Genomic DNA, 21,592 nt, shown 5'->3' with positions numbered 1-21,592 from the left:
CACTCGGGCAGTCTGCCTCCCGACTCTTCCCTCTGGCCTCTCTGCCCGCACTGGGCATCTTTAAGCTCCCAGACCGTGGTCCTGCGGTTCCTTTGGCCAGTCACACCCTTCCCTACCCAGGGGTCTTCCATTCCTGGGCCCGGCCACCAGTGTTTGGAACAGCCAAGGTCTCAGATGTCAGGCCCCTGAGGTGCACGTCTCCTGGGGGCCACATCTGAGTTCAGTTCCACAGCACCCCCCCCTCACGAAGCTCATATCCAGCCTCTCCATGCAGCCAGGAGGCAGAGCCCCCTTCTCAGTGAGCGCAGGCAAGGCCCAGAGAGGGTCAGCTGCTACTCAGGGCCACAGAGCTCATCCCCTCTGGGTAGAGCTGGACTGAGGTAGGGCCCTTGGGCCTGGTGCTGGGCCCCCAGCTCACCTGGGGGAATGTGGAGGAGGACATTAGGGACATCAGTCAGTTTCTTTTTTTGGTACCAGGGATTAAACTCAGGGGCACTCGACCACTGAGCCCCATCCCCAGCCCAGTTTTGTATTTTATTTGGACACAGGGTCTCACTGAGTTACTTAGAGCCTCGCTTTTTGCTGAGGCTGGTTTTGAACTCGCGATCCTCCTGCCTCAGCCTCCCATGTCTCTGGGATGACAGGTGGGCGCCATAGCGCCCAGCTAGTTTCTTTTTTGAAGCCACGAGGAAAGGGAGGCACAGGCCCTGTGGCCAGAGTGCCCCTCCAGTCCAGTCCCTCCTGCAGCCTAGATGCACGGTCTGGGCCAAGGTCCAGGGAGGCTCTTGCAGCCCCTGCTGGGCAGCTCACTCGGGTTGACCAGTCTTGCTCTTAGCGGACCAGATCTTAGGAAAGCGGAACTTGGACTTTTTCCTCTGGAGACCTGAGGAGAGGAAGGAGAGTGAGGTTGTGCTCCATGCTGGCCGCTGCCCACACGAGTCCCTGTCCCCTTCCCTTCCACCCACCAGGGTCTCCAGGGCCCGAGGAGAGCTGCACCCCATCCTCAGCGTGCCCACCCCACTGAGCACCGTGAAATGCCCCGGCCAGTGTCCCACACAGATCCCCAACCATCAGCCGCTCAGCTCCCTGGGGAGTCGGCCTGGCCAGGCTGCCGTCTGGACCCAGCCCCCAGTCCCGGCAGCCCCTGCGCCCACACTGCTGACCTGAGGTACCCAGCCTCTGGATCATGTTCTGTAGCATCTGGTCTTCCTCTTGCTCCCTGGAACACAGATGGGGTGGCCATGAGGGGACAGGCCCTGGACAGGGCAGGGGAGGCACACTGTCTCTGGTCCCCTCCCACCAGAGCCCTGGCCCCACCTGATTGGGGCCATCTGCCTTCTCCAGACCCAGAGGCCAGAGCTTGATACCACTCTCCCCACCAGGTGGACCCCTGCCCTCTCCAGGCCTAGCCCCTTAATAGTGACCTGGGACAGCAGGGGACTTGAGCTGACCACACCAGTGATCTAGGACAGAGGGGCCCTGGGCTGACCACACCAGTAACCTGGGAGCAGCAGGGGCCCTGGGCTGACCCCAACTTTGACATAGGGACAGCAGGGGGCCCTAGGAAGTGCCTTCAGGCTCCCTCATGGGCTCAGCCTTGGCTGCTGACCCTGTGTGGACCGGACAGGGCCCTTATCTGGGACATGAGACAGGAAAGGTCCTTGGGGACAGCCCTGAGGCCACACGACCCAGCGCTGTTGCCAGAAGACACGCGGCTGTGAAAATTCACATCAAAAACAAAACTTCAGATCCAGCTCCCAGCTGCGCAGGCCACAGGACAGGTGACCAATAACCACGTGGCCAGGGGCTCATGGGGGACTGTTCTGATCAGGGGACATTTCCCTCACAGCAGATAGTTCCTCTGGACAACGCTGACCCTGAAGGCCGGGGACCTGGGGCAGGAAGGAGCTCTGTGGCCAGGAACTGACATGGTGGCCTGGGAGGCCTGTGTGGCGTGAGGGGCCCGCGTGAGGGACGCGCCTGAGCACACAGGCCTCCCTCCTCCCTGGGGGGCAGAAGGTGTGCAGTGAGGGCAGCCTGGCCGGGAGGGGCCTGGCACTCCGGGGGACGACGCTCCCCAGCCCCTCAGCCCTGCCCTCCCCTGGGCACATCCTGCCCTCACCGGAGCCGGTCCTCGTCCAGGAAGTCCACGATGTCACTGCGGTCATTCACCGTGTTCACATACTGGCTCAGCAGCTCCTGCTCCCGCTGCTGGTCCTGGGGTGACTTCAGAGCCTCTGCAAGGACAGCCGGTCAGGGGCATCCCCATCCGCTGGGGGACAGTGTCACCTGCCCAGGTGTGGGCTTCTTCCCTCGAGGGAAGGTGGGTGGTGAGCCCCCCAGCAGGCTCCAGGCCAGCGGGTGGCAGAAGGGACTGACCCGTCTGCATGATGGACCCTGTCCCTTGAGCCTCCCCCCAGTGCTGGCCACAGTGGGACACAGAGGCAGGCGCAGGCCACAGCCACGGCAAGAACAGGGAGGGCAGTCATGGCCGCTGGGGGACGCGCCTCACCGCTGCCCTCTCTTTGTCCCACACCAGCTGTGAAGGGTGCCATGTGGCCGCGTTTGGGGAAGATGGAAGCCAGACGCAGAGGCCAAGCGACGTGGCCAAGGACACACAGCCAGGAAGGGAAGGACTGGGGACTCAAAGCCAGCCCTGCCCGCTCGGGCCCCTTCGCCACACCACCGGCCTCCCACGGGGGCAGCAGGGCGGCTTGGGGAGCCCGCACCCCTCCTGCCTGCCTGGGGCTGAGGCCTCCCACCCCTGCTGGCCCGCGCCCTGGGGCCCCCAGGCTGGCCTTCCTGGCAGGAGGGGCACAGGACGTACCGGGCTTGGCCATCAGCTGTCGCAGTTCACCCTCGAGGTCCAGCTGCTGCTCCTCCAGGCGCTGGTCCTTGGACCTGCCGGACACAGAGGTCTGAGGCCTGGCCTGACCTGCCCCACCGCCCCTTCTGGGCAGGCCCCTGGCCCCGGGCTGCGGGATGCTCACTTGTACATCAGCTCCGACTCCAGCCTCAGCAGCAGCTGCTTCTCATGGATGAGCTGGAACCAGTCCACCATGAGGCTGTCCTCCGTCTCATCTGGGGACAAAAGCTGGCTGGACACGGAGGGACTGCCGGCTCCCAGCCCCCGCCCCAGCACAAGGGGTCTCCGTCTGGTTCAGGTCCCAGGGCCAAGGACATTCCCCGGGGGAGAGCTGGCTGCCAGGCAGGCACTCAGGAGGGACAGGGCCCGCTCACCTCCCTCTGCTGCCCGCAGACGCTGCTCCAGCTCCACGCCCCTGAGCTCCAGGGTGTCCAGCTGCCTCTCGATGTCCTGCACCTGCCTCTGGATCTCCTCTTGGGGGATGTAGTCAGGGTGCAGCTAGGGACCGAGGGAGGGAGGGGGACAGTTGGGTGCAGCTAAGGACCAAGTGCAGTGGCGGACGTGGGGTCCAGGCTCCAGGGCCACCACCGACAGTCTACTCACCCTGACGGGGGAGGTCACCTTCTTGCCGGGCTGAGTGGGCACACCCGCCGGGCCCAAGGGCCTCCCTAGAGAAGGGGCAGGCTGAACTCCCGGGCCACAGGGCACCAGGCCCAGGGAGACCTGGACGTGGCCTGGACTAGTCTGACCCAGGGCTGCTAGGCCCGCCTCCTGGATGTCCCCTGCATCACTTGCTACCCAGCTGCCTGCCCCAGCCACAGGTACCTGGGCAGTCCCTGCTGGTGCCCAAGGTCAAGAGCTCGCACAGGCCAACCCAGAACCCATCCCACCATGTCCCCACCTTCCTCTGGATCAGCAGTGACACACACACCCCTCTAGCACCCCTGGCCACCCCAGACTCTCAGGCTGCCAGGACAGTGCTGCCACCCTATTCACAAAAAAGACTTGGTCCTCCAGGCTGCCTCGGCCCAGTGAGCTCCTACACATCCTCCAAAGCCCCAGAAAGCGTGTCCTCCCCAGGAAGCCTCTTTGGTCTACACCCCAAATAGGAGCGCGGCTCTGGGGCTGACCTGGTTTGCCCCCAGGATGGGGCTTCTCCTCCTTCCAGCTCCTGGCCGGGGCTTCCTGCCCAGAGGGCTCCGGCTGCAGCCAGTCAGCAGAAACATCGAGATTGGCAGGGATGGCCAGTCTCCTGCGGTGGACGAGGGTGGGGGAGGGGGGAGGGGCTGCCCGCAGGCAGGGGACAGAGCCACATGTCAGGCCAGGAGCGCTGACATCACAACACCCTGGGCCCCTCCGGCAGACACAGAGACCAGCCCTTCAAGACCCCCGCATGCTGCCCAGGCTGGCCACGTCCACCCACAGAGGGCAGCATCCTGACTGACCCGCACCACTCCCCACACCTGAGCCGTGCACCCGAGCCCCATCCAGAACACACACGCGCAGTGCCTGCCCTCCTCCAGCTGAGGGCACCCCACCCCCAGGCGCCTGGAGCCCCGGGTCCCTCTGGCATTACCTGAGGTGCCAGACCTGGGGCTGACGGGTCTTGGTGTCCCCTCAGGCTGCACAGGGGTCAGGGTGATGCAGACACCCCCAGTGGAGTCGCCTGAGACCTTCCCGAGGGCCTCTCCCACCCTCAGCTCTGCCGGGGTCCGCGGCTCCCTCAGATCCAAAGACCTGGGCAGAAGGCTCAGGGTCAGCCACAGCCCCATCAGCCAGGCCTGGGCCCCCAGAGAGCCTCCCAGAGGACAGGCGGACAGGAGAGAGGCAGGCAGCCTGGAGAGAGGGCGCCTGGAATGTTCTGGGTGATCACCTGCCTCCCAGCTCAAGACCCCTCGGGACACACTCACCTGTGAACCCCCCAGACGTGAGTACAGGCTCAGGTAGTCACAGGTGACCAGACACGAGCCCAGGACCCCGTGTGCACGCGCACGTGAGCTGCCATGTCCAGGAGTGGACATCTGCCCCGCGGCCTGATATCTGGGATGTGTCCCCATGTCATTCTGCTGGTGTGAGTTATTCTATGACACTCAAGATAGTATGAGTTGTCCCCTGTCACTCAGCGGGTGTAAGTCAGCTGGTGTGAACAGACCCCTGTCACTCAGCTGGTGAGTTGTTCCCTGTCACTCAACTGGTGTGAGTGGTCTCTGTAGCTCAGCTGGTGTGAGTATTCCCCTGTCACTCAGGTGGTGTGAAATGGTGCCTGTCATCTGTCTGGTGTGAGTCGGCTTTTGTTACGTACACCTGAGGGGCACAAGTGACGTGTGTTTGTTGGAGCCGTGGTGCGTGCATCTGCTGGCGTGTGCCCTGAAGCACCTTGGTCCAGACCCTGTGCCCACCTGGTCCCATGCTGCAGACACCGGACACAGGAGCGGGTCCAGGCAGGCTGAGCCCCGCCCACCAGCCCCTCACCTGCTAGCAGGGGTCTTCTTGTCCACAGGCTTCAGGCGGGCCCTCCATTCTTCTGGCCTGTCCTCCTGGCCTTCCTGGGGGCTGGCACCTGGGCCTGGGCAGACGAAGGGGGTTAAGGGCCAAGGAGACAATTCATAAGAGGGGTCTGCCCTGTCCTGGGAACACAGGGCCTCCCCCTCCTGTCTTCCTGCAGCCACCCACCCTCCGAGGCCCCCAGAGGCATCCGGCATTCAGGAAGAAGCCTGGGCTGGAATCTAGAGGTGGGGCTCCAGCCGGGCCACCCCGAGCCTCGCCTCCTCTTCTGCCATCGGGGCAGGGGTGTGTGGGGGGAGCCCTGGTCACTCGTGTGCCCATGGAAGGGAACAGCTGCACTGAGCTGTCCGTCTACTGGCTTTCCTGGCTCAGACCTGACGGTGGCTTTATCGGGGGGCTCAGCCAAAGGGATGGAAAGATCCAGAAAAACAATTTGCATGGCGCCATCCGAAAGCTCTGAGCCTGCCTGATGGTGGCACAGGAACCTCCGAGATCCACCCAGATGTCTGGAAAATGCTCCAGGACCAGAGTCTCACGGCCCTGAGACAGGAAGCAGTGCGTGCCCCCGAGCCTCCAGGAAGGGCTGGGCCTGGGGCAGCAGATCTTCATGGGGGACACCATGACAGGTGCGACCCTCACACCAGGGACAGAGCTGGCACTGGGCACCACCCAGAATCACGACTGAGGACAGAAGCATAGGGACTGGGCTGGGCACCGGCAAGGAGAAGCAGACACGGGGTGGCACATGGTGACAGACAGTGAGGCCCTGCAGACACGTGTCACAGCCACATGGGAGCAAGCAAGGATCCAGGGGAGCTATGAGGCTGGTGTCACCAGAGAATCACAGGGTCCAGGAGCAAGAGCAAGGGCCGGGCTGTGCGACAGCAGAGACACAGGACACAGCCCAGGGAGAAGGGCAGGGAGTCCAGCAGCCCTCACCCCTCGACTCCGCACCCCACATTAAAAAGGCTCTTACCCTTTGCAGGCGGGGCCTCCGGCTTCGGCCTAGAGACAGCACTTGTCCAGCTGACCCTGGAGGACACGGTCGAGTTCCTTCTGCCAGCCTGGGGCGATGGCCTTGATGTGCTGCCCACGCTCAGTGGGGGAGGCAGCTCCGTCCTTGAAGGGGGGCTACGGGCCTGGGGAGCCGCTGAATGTGAGGCTTGGGCTGCGGGAATCGCTTGTGGCCCGTCAGTTTGGGGATGGGGATTGCGGGCAGGAGTGGTGACAGGGGAGGGCCTGTGGGTCAGAGATTAGGCATCAGGCAGGGGAGGATCCAGGATCCTCTCTCAGTGTCCCAGGCAGAAGCTGCACAGACTCTCCCAAAGCTAATTCCCAGCGTCCACCCCCAAGAGCACAGTCCCCCCCGGCAAAGGATGGGCCACAGGCATCGATTTCTGGCACTTGTACACCTTGGTGGCTGATCTGCCACTACAGCCAGCATTGGCTGAGATTAAAAATGTTCCCAAACACACCCCACATGGAGGCCAGGACCCAGGAGCACCAGGGACTGCGCTGTGGAGGCCCTGCCCAGAGCCACGGCTGGCCTGAGCCTGCCCAGCTGCACCCTCAGAGCTGCGTGGCCCAGAGGGGCTCAAGGCCTTCACACGGGCTGCATGGGCTGGGGCCACAGTGCCCTGCCTGGGACGCAGACACATGCAGGAAGCCCAGGCTGCTGGCATGCGGAGCCCAGGGTGGGGACACAGGCACCTCCCCGAGCCTGGAGCTCTGTTCCGCTGGGGTGTCCCCAGGAAAGGCAGGTGGGCCCACCCTCCTCCCATCCCCGTGACCACCCTGGGAGTCTGGGCACCAGTGTGGGCTGCAACCAAGCAGGTCTAGGCCAAAAAATGCATAAAGGGGTCACACAGGCAGCAGGCACAGCATGTCACCAGCTGGGAGGGGTCTCCTTACTCGCTGGGAGACTGTGCTGGGTGGAGCAGGGCCTCCCAAAGTTCACGTCCAAAAGGGACGCTCAGAGTGGGACCTTATGTGGACAAAGGGCCTTGTGGATGTGGTCACATTACGATATGGTCTGGCGGGAGTGGGGTCCTTTGAGAGACAGAGGAGACACGCGGGCAGGATGGAGAGAAGTGGCCGCAGGCCAAGGCACACCGAGAGCCTCCTGCACCCAAAGACCGGAAGCTCCTGCCCTGGGCCCTCCCGGGGACCGCAGCCTGCCGACAGCCCAAAGCCAGACTGCTGGCCTCCAGGACTGAGAGGACACTTGTGCCATTAAAGCTACCCAGTGAGCAACTCCAGACACTAACAGTGACCGTCCACATTCTGCCATCTGCTCAGGGTCCTGGGGAAGGCACTGCACATGCGCCAGTCAGACGGCCAGTTCAGACCGGCCAGTGGGACACCCTGGACCCAACCTGTTTTCTCATCTACAAAGGTGCAGGGTCCTCTGAACTGACCTGTGTGTGCCCCACAGCAGACCCCGGTGGCAATGTCATTGCATGGAAGACCCTGAGCCTGTGCCAATGACAGCCCATCACCAAGCCCAGCCGCTCCTGGAATTCTCTCCCCATTTCCCAGGAGAGAAAACCGAGGCTGGGGAAATGCAGCTGTTGTGATCACAAGGCCAGGAAGGGCAGGGCCCAGGACCCCCAGCGGCCCTCCAACCCCTCTGGCCTCCTGGGGGCCTCCGTGGCTGTGGACAAGCCGTGACTGTGCCCTAGGTCCCCTCCTCCACCTACCTGCTGGGTGCCTGGGTGCCAGCCTGCTCCAGCCCCGGGAGGGCCTTCCTGAGGAAGCTCAGGGCCTGCTCTCTGCAGCTGTCCCGGGGAGAGGCATCCGCTGCAGCGGGGCCCCTGCTTGCTAGGCCACTGCTGGGGGACACTGGCGTCTGGAGGAACTTCTCTCGGGCCTGCTGGGTCCTGGAGGCCGAGGGGGTCCAGGCTGGAGGGTCCGCTGGGCCTGGGGACCCTGAGCTCGAAAGCAGCTTGGTCTGGGCCGATGCCACTTGGGGGGTCCCCCGGCCTTGCGGTGTGGCAGGACGAAGGTCCGGGGCACTTGGGGACACAGTAGGACGCGAGCTGGCTGCCACTGCACCCTGAGCAGGAGACGACCACCCCACTGGGGAGCTGTTGGTCACCCGTGTGCTGACTTTGCCGTCCACAGAGGAGGTCACTCGGCTCGTGGACAGCCTGGGCCCCGCTGGGCTCCTCCCATGGGTGGGAGAGGAGGTGGCTGGAGGGTCCCGTGCAGCGGGAACAAAGCCCTTGGCGGTCGCATTGCCTATTACAGGCCCCTGGGCCACGGGCCTGGCCTTTGGGGCTGCCTCTCTCAGCCCATTTGTCTCCTGGGCCTTCTGGGGGGCACTGGGGGGCCAGGCGTGCCCAGGGACGGCCCCCGTCTGTCTGGAGGTTGGGCCTGGCAACGTGGGCTGTGCAGAGGCAGCTCTGGGGAGGTGGCTGGTACAGACGAAGACGCCCGGCTCCCCTGTGGCTCGGTAGGCCCCCGAGTGCAGTGTGTTGGAACACTGCTGGCACCTGCAGGAGAAGGTCACAGGGGCTCTGGTCACTCCTTCAGCTGCTCACTGTTCATGCTTTCCCAAGAGCACACACGGACGTACGTCACTGAGTCACTCAACAAACCCTCTTCTCATGTCCGTAACCACCATGAGTCATAGGCTCCACTGAGAATCTCCCTGGGGGCATGTGGGAGCCCCAGAGAGTGTTCCTGTCGGCACACGCACAAGCCACCCTATGCCCCACTTTGGGGGCTGACCCATCCCCAGTCTTGCAGATGGAGGCCCCTGGGGCTTGCCTGCTGGGAGCCCCTAGCCTGAGAGCCACAGGGTGGCCGCAGAGGGCGCTGTCAACGGCCACATGGCAGAAAGCCCCAGTGTGAAGGTCTGCGAGGGTCTAGGGAGATGGGGTCAGCCTGTCTGCAAGGGCAGTCAAAGGGTATCTCCCAGGGGACACCGGGGGACTACATCAGACCCTGGGTGCCCGGGAGCAGTTGGGCGCCTCTGGCCACCAGGCACTGGTGAGACTGAGGAGGAGGATGTGGCCGGGTGGGAGGGACAGGAGCCAGGGAGGTGTGGGAGCAGGGCGGTGCCCACCTGGGCACGGGGCAGGGCCTACCTGAAGCAGCTCCGGTGGTACAGCCGCCCGTCAGCCAGGTGCCGCTGCACCAGGTGCACGTGCTTGCCGCAGACCCCACAGGTGCTGCTGACCGAGCTTCCTGCCACCGCGGGGCCCTGGGAAGGTGCAGGAGCTGCTGAGCCTGGGCCGGATCTCTCCAGGCTCCCGACTCAGCCAGGGCACGTTTACCCTCCCGTCCCCGCGCCAGCTGCCCCTGGCATCTGGAGATGCCATTTTACAGAGCCGAAAGGGAAGCCCCCTGAAGAGCCGCTAGCAAGGGGCCGGTCAAGGATCCAAGTTCAGGGCCTCCAGCCCAGCCCCGGGAGGGAGCGGACGCCTGGCTTCAGTGGTCCTGGGGAAGGGACAGGGGCCAGGGGACAGACCAGTCCCTCCTTTTCCCAGCTGGGGCACAGGGGTCCAAGCCCATTTCCAGTATGTGAGGCTCCAGCTCTTCAGAGCCCGAGGGATCACCCAGGGACAGCAGGGGGCGCCCAAGCCCATCCCTCGGCTCCACCTTTGGGAAGTGGAGCCCACTCTCACAGCCCAGCTGGCCTGGGAATGAAGGGCCAGCCGGGGCCCCTCCCATCCCCGCAGGGAAGGGAGAAGCCTGCGTGAGCCCAGAAAGGTCTGGATTTGGACTCTGCTCCACCTGCATGGCCTCTCTGGGCCTCAGTTTACCTGTCTGTATAATGGGGGTGATCATCTCAGCTGTGCAGACTTAAAGGAGTGGGGGGGGGGCGGGGGACAGGAAGCCAGCCCCAGGAGGTGCCACATATACAGCAGCAGCTGTCCATGCTCTGGACCCCGGGGAGCCGCCCCCCACGGGCCTTGTGGTTTTGGGCCACACACAGCCCCACAAGTGCTGGCGGGAAACCAGAGGGAGGCCTGGTTGGGTGCTTACAGTCTTCGGGGACGCGGCCTCGGAGCCCCCATCCTTTCTCTGGACCACGGGGTTTGTCCTAGCTGGAGAGAGTGGTGGCCCCCGAGCTGGGGCATGCGCAGGCAGCTTGGCCGGCTGGCATGGGGCCTTCCCAGAAGGTTCCTCTTTGGAGTCTGACGAGGGCCTCTTCACACCAGCCATGCCCCCAACTGACAGGAGACACACAGAGGTCAGGGGTTCCCGGCAGCTGCCACCCTTGCTCTGAAAGGTCCTGGGTCCCCCCAGAGGCTCTGATGTCCGGCACAGGGCTGGGTGCCAGGGAGGAGTGGGGTGGACCTCCCGGGGCCCTTGCTGGGTGGGGTGGCCTGGGGCACATTCTTCCCAGGACAGCCTGGCCCACACCCCGTCCCCACTGAGAGCCCGATTTGGGGTCAGGCAAAAGGGACTTTTCTTTTCTCCACCAGGCAGGGCTGGCCCTGGGCCCAGCGCAATTCCGGGGATTTCTGGAGCCTAGAGGAGGAATGTGGGGGCGAAGGACGGAGCAGCGCCACATGTGAAGGGCCGGGGAGAGGCCCGGCCTGTCACCCTGTCTGGGCCAGCCAGCCTCCCCAGGCCCCGGAGTCGGGACGACACTGGGGGGTCTGAGGGGCCATGGGCATGGAAGCACAGGGGTCTGAATGGGCAGAGTGGCCCGGGGTGGAGGACAAACTGGGAACAGGGGTGAGCAGGAGCCACACCACCCCCCAGCACAGCAGTTGGGGACTGGGGGACCCAGGGCGCTCCACTGGGACAAGCCCACAGTCTCTTTAGAGGAATCACAGCCTCGGGGGCCCCACACACAATGTGACCCCCAGAAAGGCCTCCTCCCTGCGTCAGGGCCATAACACAGCCCCCCACCCAATGTGGGACAGTGTGGGATGTCAGGACACTGGGGAGCTGGGCAGGGCCCCAAGAGGGGGAGAGCCACATGGCTACAGCATAAATGGACCTGGTGGCCCCAAGAAGGGCGTCCCAAGGAAACCCGGGGAGAGTCCAGGCCCGACCAGGCCTTGGTCTCCTTCCTGCGACCAGGCCCAGGCCAGGGGGCAGGGACTCACTGGGGGAGCGGCCGTGGAAATAGTTGTAGTACTGGGACACGTAGGTCAGGATGCTCAGCCGGTCAGGCACTTTCAGGGCCACCATGTCCTCAGCGTCCAGCAAGGCTGGGATACCCAGCTGCTCCTCAGCCACACGGAAGGCCTAGAAGGTGGGCAGGGGTCAGCAGGAAGCAGGCCAAGAGAGCCCCTGTCCTTGGCCCCAGTCCACCCGGGAGACCAGGGGCTCTGCCCGCCCACCTGGGTAAGGGACCAGGATTCCAGCTTCCTGAAGCTGCTCAGGGGAACCAGGCTTGGTGGGCTCCGCTGGGGGACCTCACATCTTCCCGGAGCCTCCCCTGAGCGCCTTGTGGTCCCCAGCCCTGTGATGCCAGACCCTGTCCAGTCAGAGAGGAGCCTCTCTGTGGGCACGGCCAACACCCATCCGGGGCCTCCAGGGCCAACAAGGGACACAAGAGCAGCCTGTGTCCTAGCAGCCTGAACCATGGGGAGGAGACATTGGAGGCTAAGATGGGACACAAGACACTGGGCTGGGGAGGGCCAGGAAATGTGCACTGTAGAGCACCTGCAGCATACTGAACATGGCCCATCTTAGCTTCAGTGCCACCCTGGCCGGCTCCGCAGTGTCCACTGCCTCCCTCCAGCAGACAACCCCCCAGGGGCTGTCCCCAAGCACTCGCTGCCCGCCACCCCCCCGACTCCTGGGCTCACTTGGAAATCAAATCCCCCAGCCATGGCTGCAGGTGGCTCCCACCCCCAGGGCCAGCACCCATCCACCAAAGGTGGCCACACAAAAGCTTCTCTGGGCTCACAGGCCTCACTTGGTCCAGGCCAGGGCCCTAGGGGTATCCTAGCCAGGAGGGCTCTGTCTACCCTGATGATCCACCCACAGGCCCCAGACCCTGTCCCCGGCCGCCCTGTGTGACAGGCTCCATCTGCTGCTGCCTACGCGACCCCTGTGCGAAACCCAAACAGGGCGCCTGCCCCTCGCAGACCTGCTGCCCTCCAACCCGAGGCTCCCGTCTCCTCTGACCCCTCCTCCAAACAGGCCAGGATCCAGTCCCATCTGCGGCCACCACCATGGGCCATCCCTGCCCCTCCTCAGCAGCCCACAGGAGCAGCTCCCAGCTCGTCTCCCGGGTCCCATCTGGCTGGGAGTGGAGGCCCAGGTCCTCCCCACACCCTGCCCGGCCTGCCCGCCCAGCCAAGCGCCCTCCAGCTCAGGGCCTTTGCCCCTGTGGCCCCTTGCCTTGGGACGCCCTTCCTGCTGACCTCCACGAGGCCTACCCAGGACTGCCAGGCCTGGCCCTCCCACAGCCTCCTGGGACCCCTCTCCATCTTGGGTGGCTGGACCAGGTCCCCTTCAGGGAAGGATGCTCCCTGGCCACTCCCTGCCCCCTGACCACCCTACTGAGGAAGAGAGAGGACCAGAGGGGTTGGGCTCCAGGATCAGAGGCCACTCCTGGAATGCAGGGTCACCCAGCGGAGGGCTGGCCACTGAGCTGGACAGCTGTGTTGGGCCCTCAGGGGACCTGTGCAGCCAGGGGAAGAGGCTGGGCTGGAAGGGCAGGACAAGGTGGGGGACTCACCAGTTTGTTGTTCTCATATATGTTCTCCTTCCGGAGGGCACTGAAGTTTCTGGAAGATTGAAAAAAAAAAAAAAAGAAACTCGTATCCAAAGCAGCTCAGAATGCGGAGAGCAGGGCCCAGCGGGGCCTCCGCAGATGCAGAAGCCAAGGCCAGGAGAGGGCAGGAACAGACAGGCTCCAGAGCGGAGAGAACTCGGGGCTGCAGGGGGCCCCAAGCTGGGCTACCGGCCTGCTTTGGCCAGTGAAGCGACCCAGCACCTACGATACTGCTGCCGCCCCTCACCTGGGCACAGACAGCCCAGGGTGGTCCTTACAGCTCGGCCTTCACCTCCAGTCCCTGGGGAGGCTGAGCCCTTTGACACCACTCCTGCCCCAATCAGAGGTGGCAGAAGACAGGACCAGAGAGGCAAAGCCACCAGCCCAGGGCAGCCCAGCCAAAACATAGCTCAGAATAAGGTTGCTTTCAATACCAAGTTCAGTGACATGGTGACTTGGTGGGCCAGAGAGGACAATGTTCTCAAGGACAGAAAGATGGGGTGGACATGAGAGGTCCCAGGGCAAGGGACCGAGACAAGAGAGGGATGGAAAGTCAGGAGGCCAGGCCGCCACAGTGCCCGCCCATCAGATCCATCATTTGCTCCTGTTTTCACGAGAGGGGTGCCGTTCTGTTCTCCACCCTGCTCTCCCAACCCCCGCCTGTCCTACAGAGTGGACCCTGGGCATGTCTGCATCTCACAGATGAGGAAACTGGGCAGAGAGAGGCTGCAGGACATGCTCACATCACACAGCAGGAGGTGGGAGGTGGACCAGGCCACGGCTCCAGAGTCTAGGTGCTCCCTCTTCCAGGATGGAGTGGCGTGACCAAGTGCCCACCAGGTGCTCCAACTCCTCCAGGGAGGGCAGACCCTCGGGAATGAGGCCATCAGAGCCCTTCCTGCCTCCTGGAGGCAAGACCCCGGCCAGCCTGGACACGGGCACACCTCTGGCCGACTCCAGGACTGCACGCGCCCTCCCCAACATGCCCACAGCCCACCCCATGCCTGGGGGACGCTCTGAGGTGGGGTGAGCTGGTTAAACTGTGACCTGTCCAGTGGCTGTCAGTGACCACTGTCAGGAGCTGGATTGTTCCAGAAGCCTCCTGGCACATGAGAGAGGCTCAGGCCCCACACCTGACCTGCAAGGCCTCCTCGCTGGGGCCCTCAGCTCCCCCGGCCCCAAGAAGACCAGAGCTGCGTAACAGCAAGGCTGGCAGGTCAGGTGGAGAAGAGGAGGCGCTGGTCACCCGGGGCCACCTGGCTGGGACAGCCTGTCTCCCAGCCCAGTCGGCAGCAGAGGTCAGGCCCCGCTAACCCTCAGAGAGCCAGGCTGTGCCCATCGTTCAGATGAGCAAGCCGCCAGGCAGGCCGCGGGCCACCCACACCACAGGGTCCCAGCCAGCCATCAATCTGCCCAGCGCTGGGGGGGCCTCCAGCCCTGGTGGCGAGGACCACCCCCCAGGTGATGCGTCCCAGATGTCAAGACCACCCACGAGCAAGCACAGGGGCTTTCGGGGAGGAGACGGCTGGACAGATGACAGCAGCAGGGTGGGTTTCAGCACCTGCAAGGCTGGGTGGCCTCTGTCCAGTCTGCCTGGGCACTGTCCACGGGGTCCATCCCCACCCAGTGGGCCCCAAGCGTGTCCAGGAGCATGTGGGTGGAGGCCCAGCCCCCAGGCCCACGCTGCCCGCTTCTCCTCAGCATCTGGGGACAGAAGCCCGGTCCCTCCTCCCCCCACATTCCCTTGGAAGTCAAGTCTTCTCCAGATCCCAGGTCACTGCAAAGGGCAGGCTGGAGTCCAGCAGAGGCCACTCACTGTGGGGCAGGCAGGAGAACTATTTGTTTAGTCTCCAAACAAAGCAGGAGGTCGCCAGCCTTCTGCATGTGGCTTCATCTACCAGGGCCCAGGCTCCCTCCTGCAGGGCCACCTTGTCTCCCCGACCCAGAGTGAGCGTCCACAGCTCCAGGCAGGTCAGGCACCCCAGGGTCCCTGCAATGGGACTGGCACTCTGAGCAGGGCACAAGGCACAGGTCGGGCACACGAGAACGGCTGACCCTCGGGACCACGTCCAGGCTGCTTCCTGCCTGTGTCTCACTGAGGCCTGAGCTCACCCTCTCAGCGCAAGGGCAGGTGGCGTCACCTTAGTCCCTAAGGGGCTGAACTGAGAGGCCAGTGCACTGGCGGAAACCCCCAGAGTGGGAACCCCACCCATCCCTCCAGGAAGTCCACATGGCCAGGACCCATGGGAGGACACCTGACGTCACGAGCTGAATTGTTTCCTCCAAAAAAGTTATGTGGGCGTGCAAACCCTGGGGACATCCAAACACGACCTCGCTTGGGGACAGCGTCTTGACAAAGGTGGTCGCATCAACCCTCATCATTTAAAGTCAGGTTTTTCTGGTACCTGGACCCCAGGGCCAGGTACACAGTTGGTGCTCTATTCATGCTTGCTGATGAAGGAGTCCACTCGTGTCTGCAGAGTAGGGGTTCCACAGCCATCGTTGGTTCTTTGAACACTGGCAGGACAGATGAGTCCGCGGGGTCTACAGTGGCCAGTCACGCGTCTGTCACCTATGCCCAGTGTGTGCCCAGCCTGGCCAGACCAAGGCACAACCCTGCCTCCCGCAGGCCACCAAGGCCCCACAGAGTGTTAAGTTCAGCCAGGGAAGGCGATGCTCCCGCCCAGGCACCCGGGGCGCAGCGGGGGGGCTTTTGGGAATGTCAACCCCCTTTCCCGCTCCCAGATGGCGGGTCCCATGTTTCCCAAGACAAATGCAGCCATGCAGGGTGGACAGGGAGGGAAAGATCCCGGCCGGCAGTGTGTCTTCCAGGAACCTCCAGCACATCTGGAGTTAAACCTACCAGGATGGGGGCAGAGGGAGATAGACAGACAGACAGACGGAGAGGCCCCCACCTCCAAAGCAGAGCGGGATCCAGGGACAAAAACCCAGAGAGACACAGAGACAAACAGCACTGGGCGGCAGCGGGGCTGGGCTTCAGGGCCAGCGCTGGCCAGGGCTGCCCCCAGGGGTGGGAGCCATTCTGAAGAGCCCGGGCAGGAAGGCAGCAGCAGGGGCTTGGGCAGCAGGCCCTCAGGCCTGGAACAGAAGGCCTCTGTCCCCAGGCAGCTTCCTGTGACCACAGGGCCTGTGTGGGAGGGGGAGGAGGTCACCCAGCCACACAGCCACCCCCACTCCCGGGGCCCGGGAGGGAGAGAGGGCAGCCTCTCAAGCTTCCAGGCAGGGCCTCCATGTGCGTGAGAGCCCTGGGGACCCTGCCACAGGCGAGTTGGAGCCTTGGGGACCCTGGGGGAGTCCTGCCAGACAGGGTGCCACCACCCCAGGGCTCTGCAAGGTTTGGTCAGTCACCTGCTGCTTCTGGTCTCAACCACCGGCCTCCAGAGCTGGAGAGGCCTGGAGAATGCTCAGGCCACCCTGCCACATGACTGAGGCTGGGGAGGGGGTATCTGCACAACCCCGGGGCCCCCCAAGTTCTGAAAATGGACCCTGCGTCCTTGATCCCCAGAGGAGGGCTGTAGGGTTTCCTGACCACCGGAAGGGCCCCTGGGCAGGTGCGGGGGGCTGCCCACTCCCTCCACCCAGCTCCCGCCTGCCTCAGAGCCCAAGGGTGGTTCCTGGTCAGGCCCAGAAGGGGAAGGGGAGGGTGGGGCTGTTTGCTCTGGGTGGCTCTGGAGTCACCTGGCAGCTGGCAGCTGTGGCTCATGGTAGAAACAGACCCTGTCTGCACGCACCCTAGAGAGCTGCCTGCAGACACTCTACAGCTCTGGGGCACACGGGCAGCTGACTGGGCAGGGAGCCGCCCACTTGCCTGTTTCCGGATCCGCAAGTGGAGATTCACACACACCTTCCGGTGGGAGGAGCAGGGATACAGTTCAGGTGAACTCCCCCAACCTGCCGGGCATAACCAGGAGCCGGGTGCCCCACCTGGGCTGGCTCAGTGCCCTGTACTTGCTCTCTCACAGCTGTTCTCCCCTGAGGGCCAGAGGAAACATGCTTAGCATGCAGCAGGAAGGACTGAGGTCAGACAAAAGGAAGGCCTTCCTGGTGGCAAAGCTAGGGATATGAAGACAGGATGTCCACCTTCCTGCTACCAGAGGGTCTTCATGTAAGGAGAAGACAGGAGTCCTGGGGGCTGGGTCCCACCAGACCAAGGTCTCACCCGAATTCTGACTTCAGGGCTCCCCCAAGAACCTGTCCTTCACAAGTTGCCTCCTTTCCTGGTAGCTACTGAGGACAGAAAGATCAGCTTAGGGTTTCACTGTGCTTCGCCCCAGGCACCTCTGGCCCAGAGGCAAGGCCAGGCAAGGCAGGAGACAGGGACAGGCATGTGCTCCCCCATCTGGTGTCCCATTAGCCAACAGCCACCAACCCTGTTGTAACCCACGCCTGTGTAACAAAGAGCCACAAACTGAGGAGCGCACTTCCTCAGTCCAGGGCCCAGAAGCCCAACCTTAAGGCCAGGCCAGGCCCACTGGCTCCAGCACCCCTGGGCTTGTAGCCCCACCACGCCTTATCTGTCTCTTTGGCTCTTCCTCTCCTCCAGCTCCTGCTCCTGCCCACAGGCAGCTGCTGGGCCCCCACTACATCCACAGCACCCTGGGTGCGCGCTCTCGCCCGTGAGGCTCCAGCTACGGCCAGACATCCACCTCACAGGGCACCAAGCATAAGGGCTACCGCGGTAAATAAGAGATACCCCCACCGCTGCAAGTGACAGACCAGTGGGGACAGACAGCAAACAAGCCAGCAGTGCACAAGGTGATTCCCTCCCATAAGTCACTGCACCCAGTCTCCTCTGCCTGTGGTGGCCTCCACTCTCTGAAGTCACTTTGAGCCTTGAGTCATTGGTCTGCTCACTGCTAGACTCTGGGACTAGGATGGCGGGGCTCACTGAATTTGGGGACTTTACACAATGCTGGGTACACCACAGGTGCTCAGCAGCCATCAGTTAAATGAATAGGTACATGGTGTCTGCTTGTGCACATGCGTGTGCATACTCACATGCACACCTCTGTTCCATGTGGGCAGTGTGTGCTGGGCCAGGGGCACAAGCACATCCAGCCTCTGACCCCAGAGAGCTGGGAGCAGAAGCTCTCCAGGGTCAGAAAAGCCCCAGATACCCAGTGACACCCGTCCAAGGCTGCAGGGCCAGCAAACGATGGCCCATCTTCCCTCCACTTGAAGGCTTCAGGATTGCCCCCTAGCCCATCTGGGCTGCCTGGGTGAGTCACCAGCCAGCTTTACCCTGGACCCAGTGGGGCTCAGCCTGCAGCCTCCCCACTCCAGGTCCCTCTCCCAGCCACCATGCCCCTGGCCCACTGTCCATCAAAGCTCAGCCTCAGGCTCTCCACACCGTGGAAACATCTCCACCTCCAAGGGCAACTGAGGCTCATGCCTGGGCAGGGAGCAGAGGCTTCAATGTGCCCCACAGAGATCCCCTGGGAAGCTCCACAAAAGTACATCACAACCTTGGGCAGGAGCCACATCCTCTTGCTCAAGACTCCCAGCTTCCTGGGGAGAGCAAAGCTTGGTACAGGGGAAGAGCAGGGTGCCAGCCCTGGCTCAGCCTGTGTGCTGTGTGACCCGGCAGGGGCCCGCCTCCCTCCGCCTCAGTTTCCCTGTGCACAGCAGGGAGCCTGAGGCCAGGTCCAGAAGGTGCTGCCTCTGGCCTCAGCCAGCCCCCAAGACCTCCCTGGCAAACACACCCGCACCCCAGCCCTGGTCCCAGCCACTCAGCCAAAGAGCATTTGCTGAGTGAATAACTGATGGAACAGATTCAGCGAGGGCCAAGATCCAGCAGCAAGGCAGGGCCAGACTCCCAGCCACCCATGCCAAGACCCTCCTGGGGAGGCGGGCCTGCCCACCTCCTGTAGTTCTCAGGAACAGGGACCCAGTCTCCTCGTGTCCCCATCACCCCAGGGTGCAGAGGCTGCCAATAGGATGTGGGGTCTCAGGGCTTTCTGCTCTGATTGCTCTTTGGGCAGTGATGCTGGACTGTATTCCCAGGAGCCTGAGCAGGCTGGGGACAGGGGCAGCACCTGTACTAGATGCCTGGAAGGGCCAGGGACTTGTTGCAGACCCCAGGGGAGTATCCAGTCCCAGAGGGCCCAAAGGGGTGGCTCTGCTGGGTCTTTCCCAGGGAGGGGGGGGTGGCTAATGGGGCCCAGGACACTGCCCTGAGTCACCACTGACTAAGCCGGCGGCTGTCCTGGCCGTGGCCCAGCTGCCCTTGATGGACGGCGCACTGAGGCCGCTGGGTGCAGCCTGGGCCGGGGTGGGCTGTGCTGTGGATGCCTGCCCTTCCCAGTCCCAGGTGGCCCATCTCCGGGGCATGCCCTTGAGTTCTGACTTCCCGCCCCCTTGCCCCAGCCCAGGGCAAGCCTCACTCACATGAGGTCAGGTCTGTGGCGGTGCAGGATGGCGCAGAAGGCCAGGCCGTCGCGGAACGACGTGGTCATGTTGGTGATGTTCACGTCGCGGTACCCCTCGCACTGCTGCCGGCACCACTGCTGCAGCGCTTTGATGGCGGCCATGCGGCCGGCGGGTGCTCCCCACGCGGGCTTGGCCCGCTCGGCCCCCCGGCAGAAACACACCGATGGACGCGCGGACCGGCTGGCCCGCACGCAAGCAGCCGCAGGGATAAGGAGCCGTGGCCACCGCCGCCGCCGCTGCCGGACCCTGAGCCCGCGCGCCGCCGCCTGTCCCGCCCCCGGAGGCCCCGCCCCCAAGGGCCAAGTACCCCGAGGGCCCGCCCCGATAGGCCTCGCCCCCGGCAGGCCACGCCTCCTGTCGGTCCCGTCCCGGGAAGCCACACCCCGTTTGGGTCAACCCCCAGTCCCGTACTGGCTCCGGCCGGGCCTCCCGCTCCGCCCCTAGCCAGACCACGCCCACTGAGGCCCCGCCCCGCCGGCCCTAACCCTGGACGCCGGAGGGGGAAGGGAGGGGCAGCTCCAGGTTTAGGATCCCGCGGCGGCTCCCTGCAGAGGCTTCGAGTTTTCCTTTCAAGGCCCTACTTCCCACCGTCCCTCTGCCACCCTCCAGAAGGAAGGACAGTGGGCCAATGGAGAAACTGAGGCTGGAGCCGACCCAGCTTCCTGGGGAGCAGGAGACGCCTGCAGTACTTCCCGCCTGGTTTCTCCACTCCCCGTGCATGCCCGCCGAGATGCCAGGCGAGGGGTCAGAAGACAGACTGGCGGGGTGGGGACATCCCCAGGGCCCACCTCTCCTGTCTCTAGGGCTAGAGATGCCCGTTACCCATTTTGAGCCTCTTTGACACCAGTAATTAAGGAAAGCGCCTCTTGGGCTTAGGGCTTACCCCACCTGCTGCTCTCCACGTTCTTCAGACCCTGTGAACCGGACTAACCCAAGAAATGCGAGATGACACACCCGCTTGGCTGCCCCAGGGCTTGTTCAAGCCTGAGGCAGGAAGGTGTTTTCCCGAAACTGACACTGACCACTGGCAGGGAGCCAGGGCAGCTTCTCTGGGTCCACTGGAAAGAGCAGAAACAGGTCTTCCAACCCCAAGCCACACAAGGGCTCTGAGCAGGCATCTAGGTGGGGACCACCTCCTGCCCAGCTGTGTGAAGCCCACGTGGATGGTGAGTTCCCCGTCCCAGGGGCATGCAAGCAGGTGCAGAACAGGGGTCCCCCACTGTCACCCCAGAAAGTCATTCTGACCCTTGCCCTCCAAAGTTGCTGACCCACCAGGGATTTCCCAGGAGGAGACAAGGGCAACACTGTGCCATCCAGGGCTGTTCCTGGAACTGGGTTTTCTCGACCCTGAGGGCAGTGGTCAGGAGAACCGGAAAAGCTGGTAAGGAAGGAGCAACCACGAAGTGTGTGCAGATAGGGCGTGGGTTGGGTGAAGGGCCGAGAAGGTGGTGGCCAGTGCTCTCTGGAAAACTGTCTCACAGGTCCCCACCATACTCAGCCTCCAGGGCTTCCTCTGATGACTGAGTTGGGAGGCAGCATTAGTGGCAGTTTCCTGGGGCCACCAAAGATGTCCCTACCAGCACCTCACACAGCATATCTTTCCACGGTCCCCAAGCCAGGAGCCAGGATACTCCCAATCTGGTTCCCCTGGCCCTTGCCCAGCGCTGCCATCCCTACAGTGAAGACCACCACATCCTGCCCCTCGACTGGGCCAGCTCCCTGGGGCCCAGCAGCCCAAGCACTCTTTCTAGCAGCCTCTTTCCTACCTGGTGGCCCTCTGAATAAAGTCCATACTTTATCAGGCCTCAGGCCTCACTTGGTCCTGCCAGGCCCTGCTTATCAGGGCCCCACCCTGGCCACACCTTGGGTGCTCCACTCTGACTCTGAGCCTCTGCCATTACTGTGCTAGGCTCCGCACTCCTCCAAGACCCCAGCCCCTGAAGGCTTTCAGGTACCACTGTGCTCCTCCTTGGTCCCAGGTCCTCATGTGGCCTTGTGCACCCCCAAGGCTGATCTGAGTTCTGCATTCCCACTGTGTCCTATGCTCTGTGCCACCTCCCTGCTGGGTCTCCTTGTCTGTC

General features: G+C 63.7%; 1 protein-coding gene across 1 annotated transcript; it reads right to left on the bottom strand.

Moving 5' to 3' along the window:
- Positions 1-616: 616 nt before the first annotated feature.
- On the bottom strand, positions 617-19,690 carry Micall2 (MICAL like 2). The gene is made up of 17 exons (XM_026405713.2): positions 19,470-19,690; positions 13,026-13,074; positions 11,440-11,581; positions 10,364-10,551; positions 9,463-9,578; positions 8,071-8,865; positions 6,348-6,610; positions 5,339-5,432; positions 4,443-4,603; positions 3,997-4,152; positions 3,470-3,534; positions 3,241-3,364; positions 2,991-3,081; positions 2,828-2,901; positions 2,123-2,237; positions 1,173-1,219; positions 617-883 (listed from the first exon to the last, which is right to left on the bottom strand). Exons 1-17 carry the CDS (start codon positions 19,610-19,612, stop codon positions 807-809), a joined length of 2,700 nt encoding a protein of 899 aa, XP_026261498.2. The 5' UTR covers positions 19,613-19,690; the 3' UTR covers positions 617-806.
- Positions 19,691-21,592: the final 1,902 nt, after the last annotated feature.

Source organism: Urocitellus parryii, chromosome 9 (genome assembly GCF_045843805.1).
Source record: "Urocitellus parryii isolate mUroPar1 chromosome 9, mUroPar1.hap1, whole genome shotgun sequence".
Lineage (NCBI taxonomy): Eukaryota > Metazoa > Chordata > Mammalia > Rodentia > Sciuridae > Urocitellus > Urocitellus parryii.
Note: the sequence above shows the minus strand (reverse complement) of the source record. Positions and strands in the feature narration are given on the sequence as shown.

Excerpts from the sequence above, each read along its gene's own strand:
- Micall2 (XM_026405713.2), bottom strand. The coding sequence starts at position 19,612 with ATGGCCGCCATCAAAGCGCTGCAGCAGTGGTGCCGGCAGCAGTGCGAG. Across the intron at positions 5,433-6,347 it reads GGAGGCCCCGCCTGCAAAGG|GCCCAGGTGCCAGCCCCCAG; the intron begins GTAAGAGCCTTT and ends TCGTCTGCCCAG. Across the intron at positions 4,604-5,338 it reads AAGAAGACCCCTGCTAGCAG|GTCTTTGGATCTGAGGGAGC; the intron begins GTGAGGGGCTGG and ends CCTTCTGCCCAG.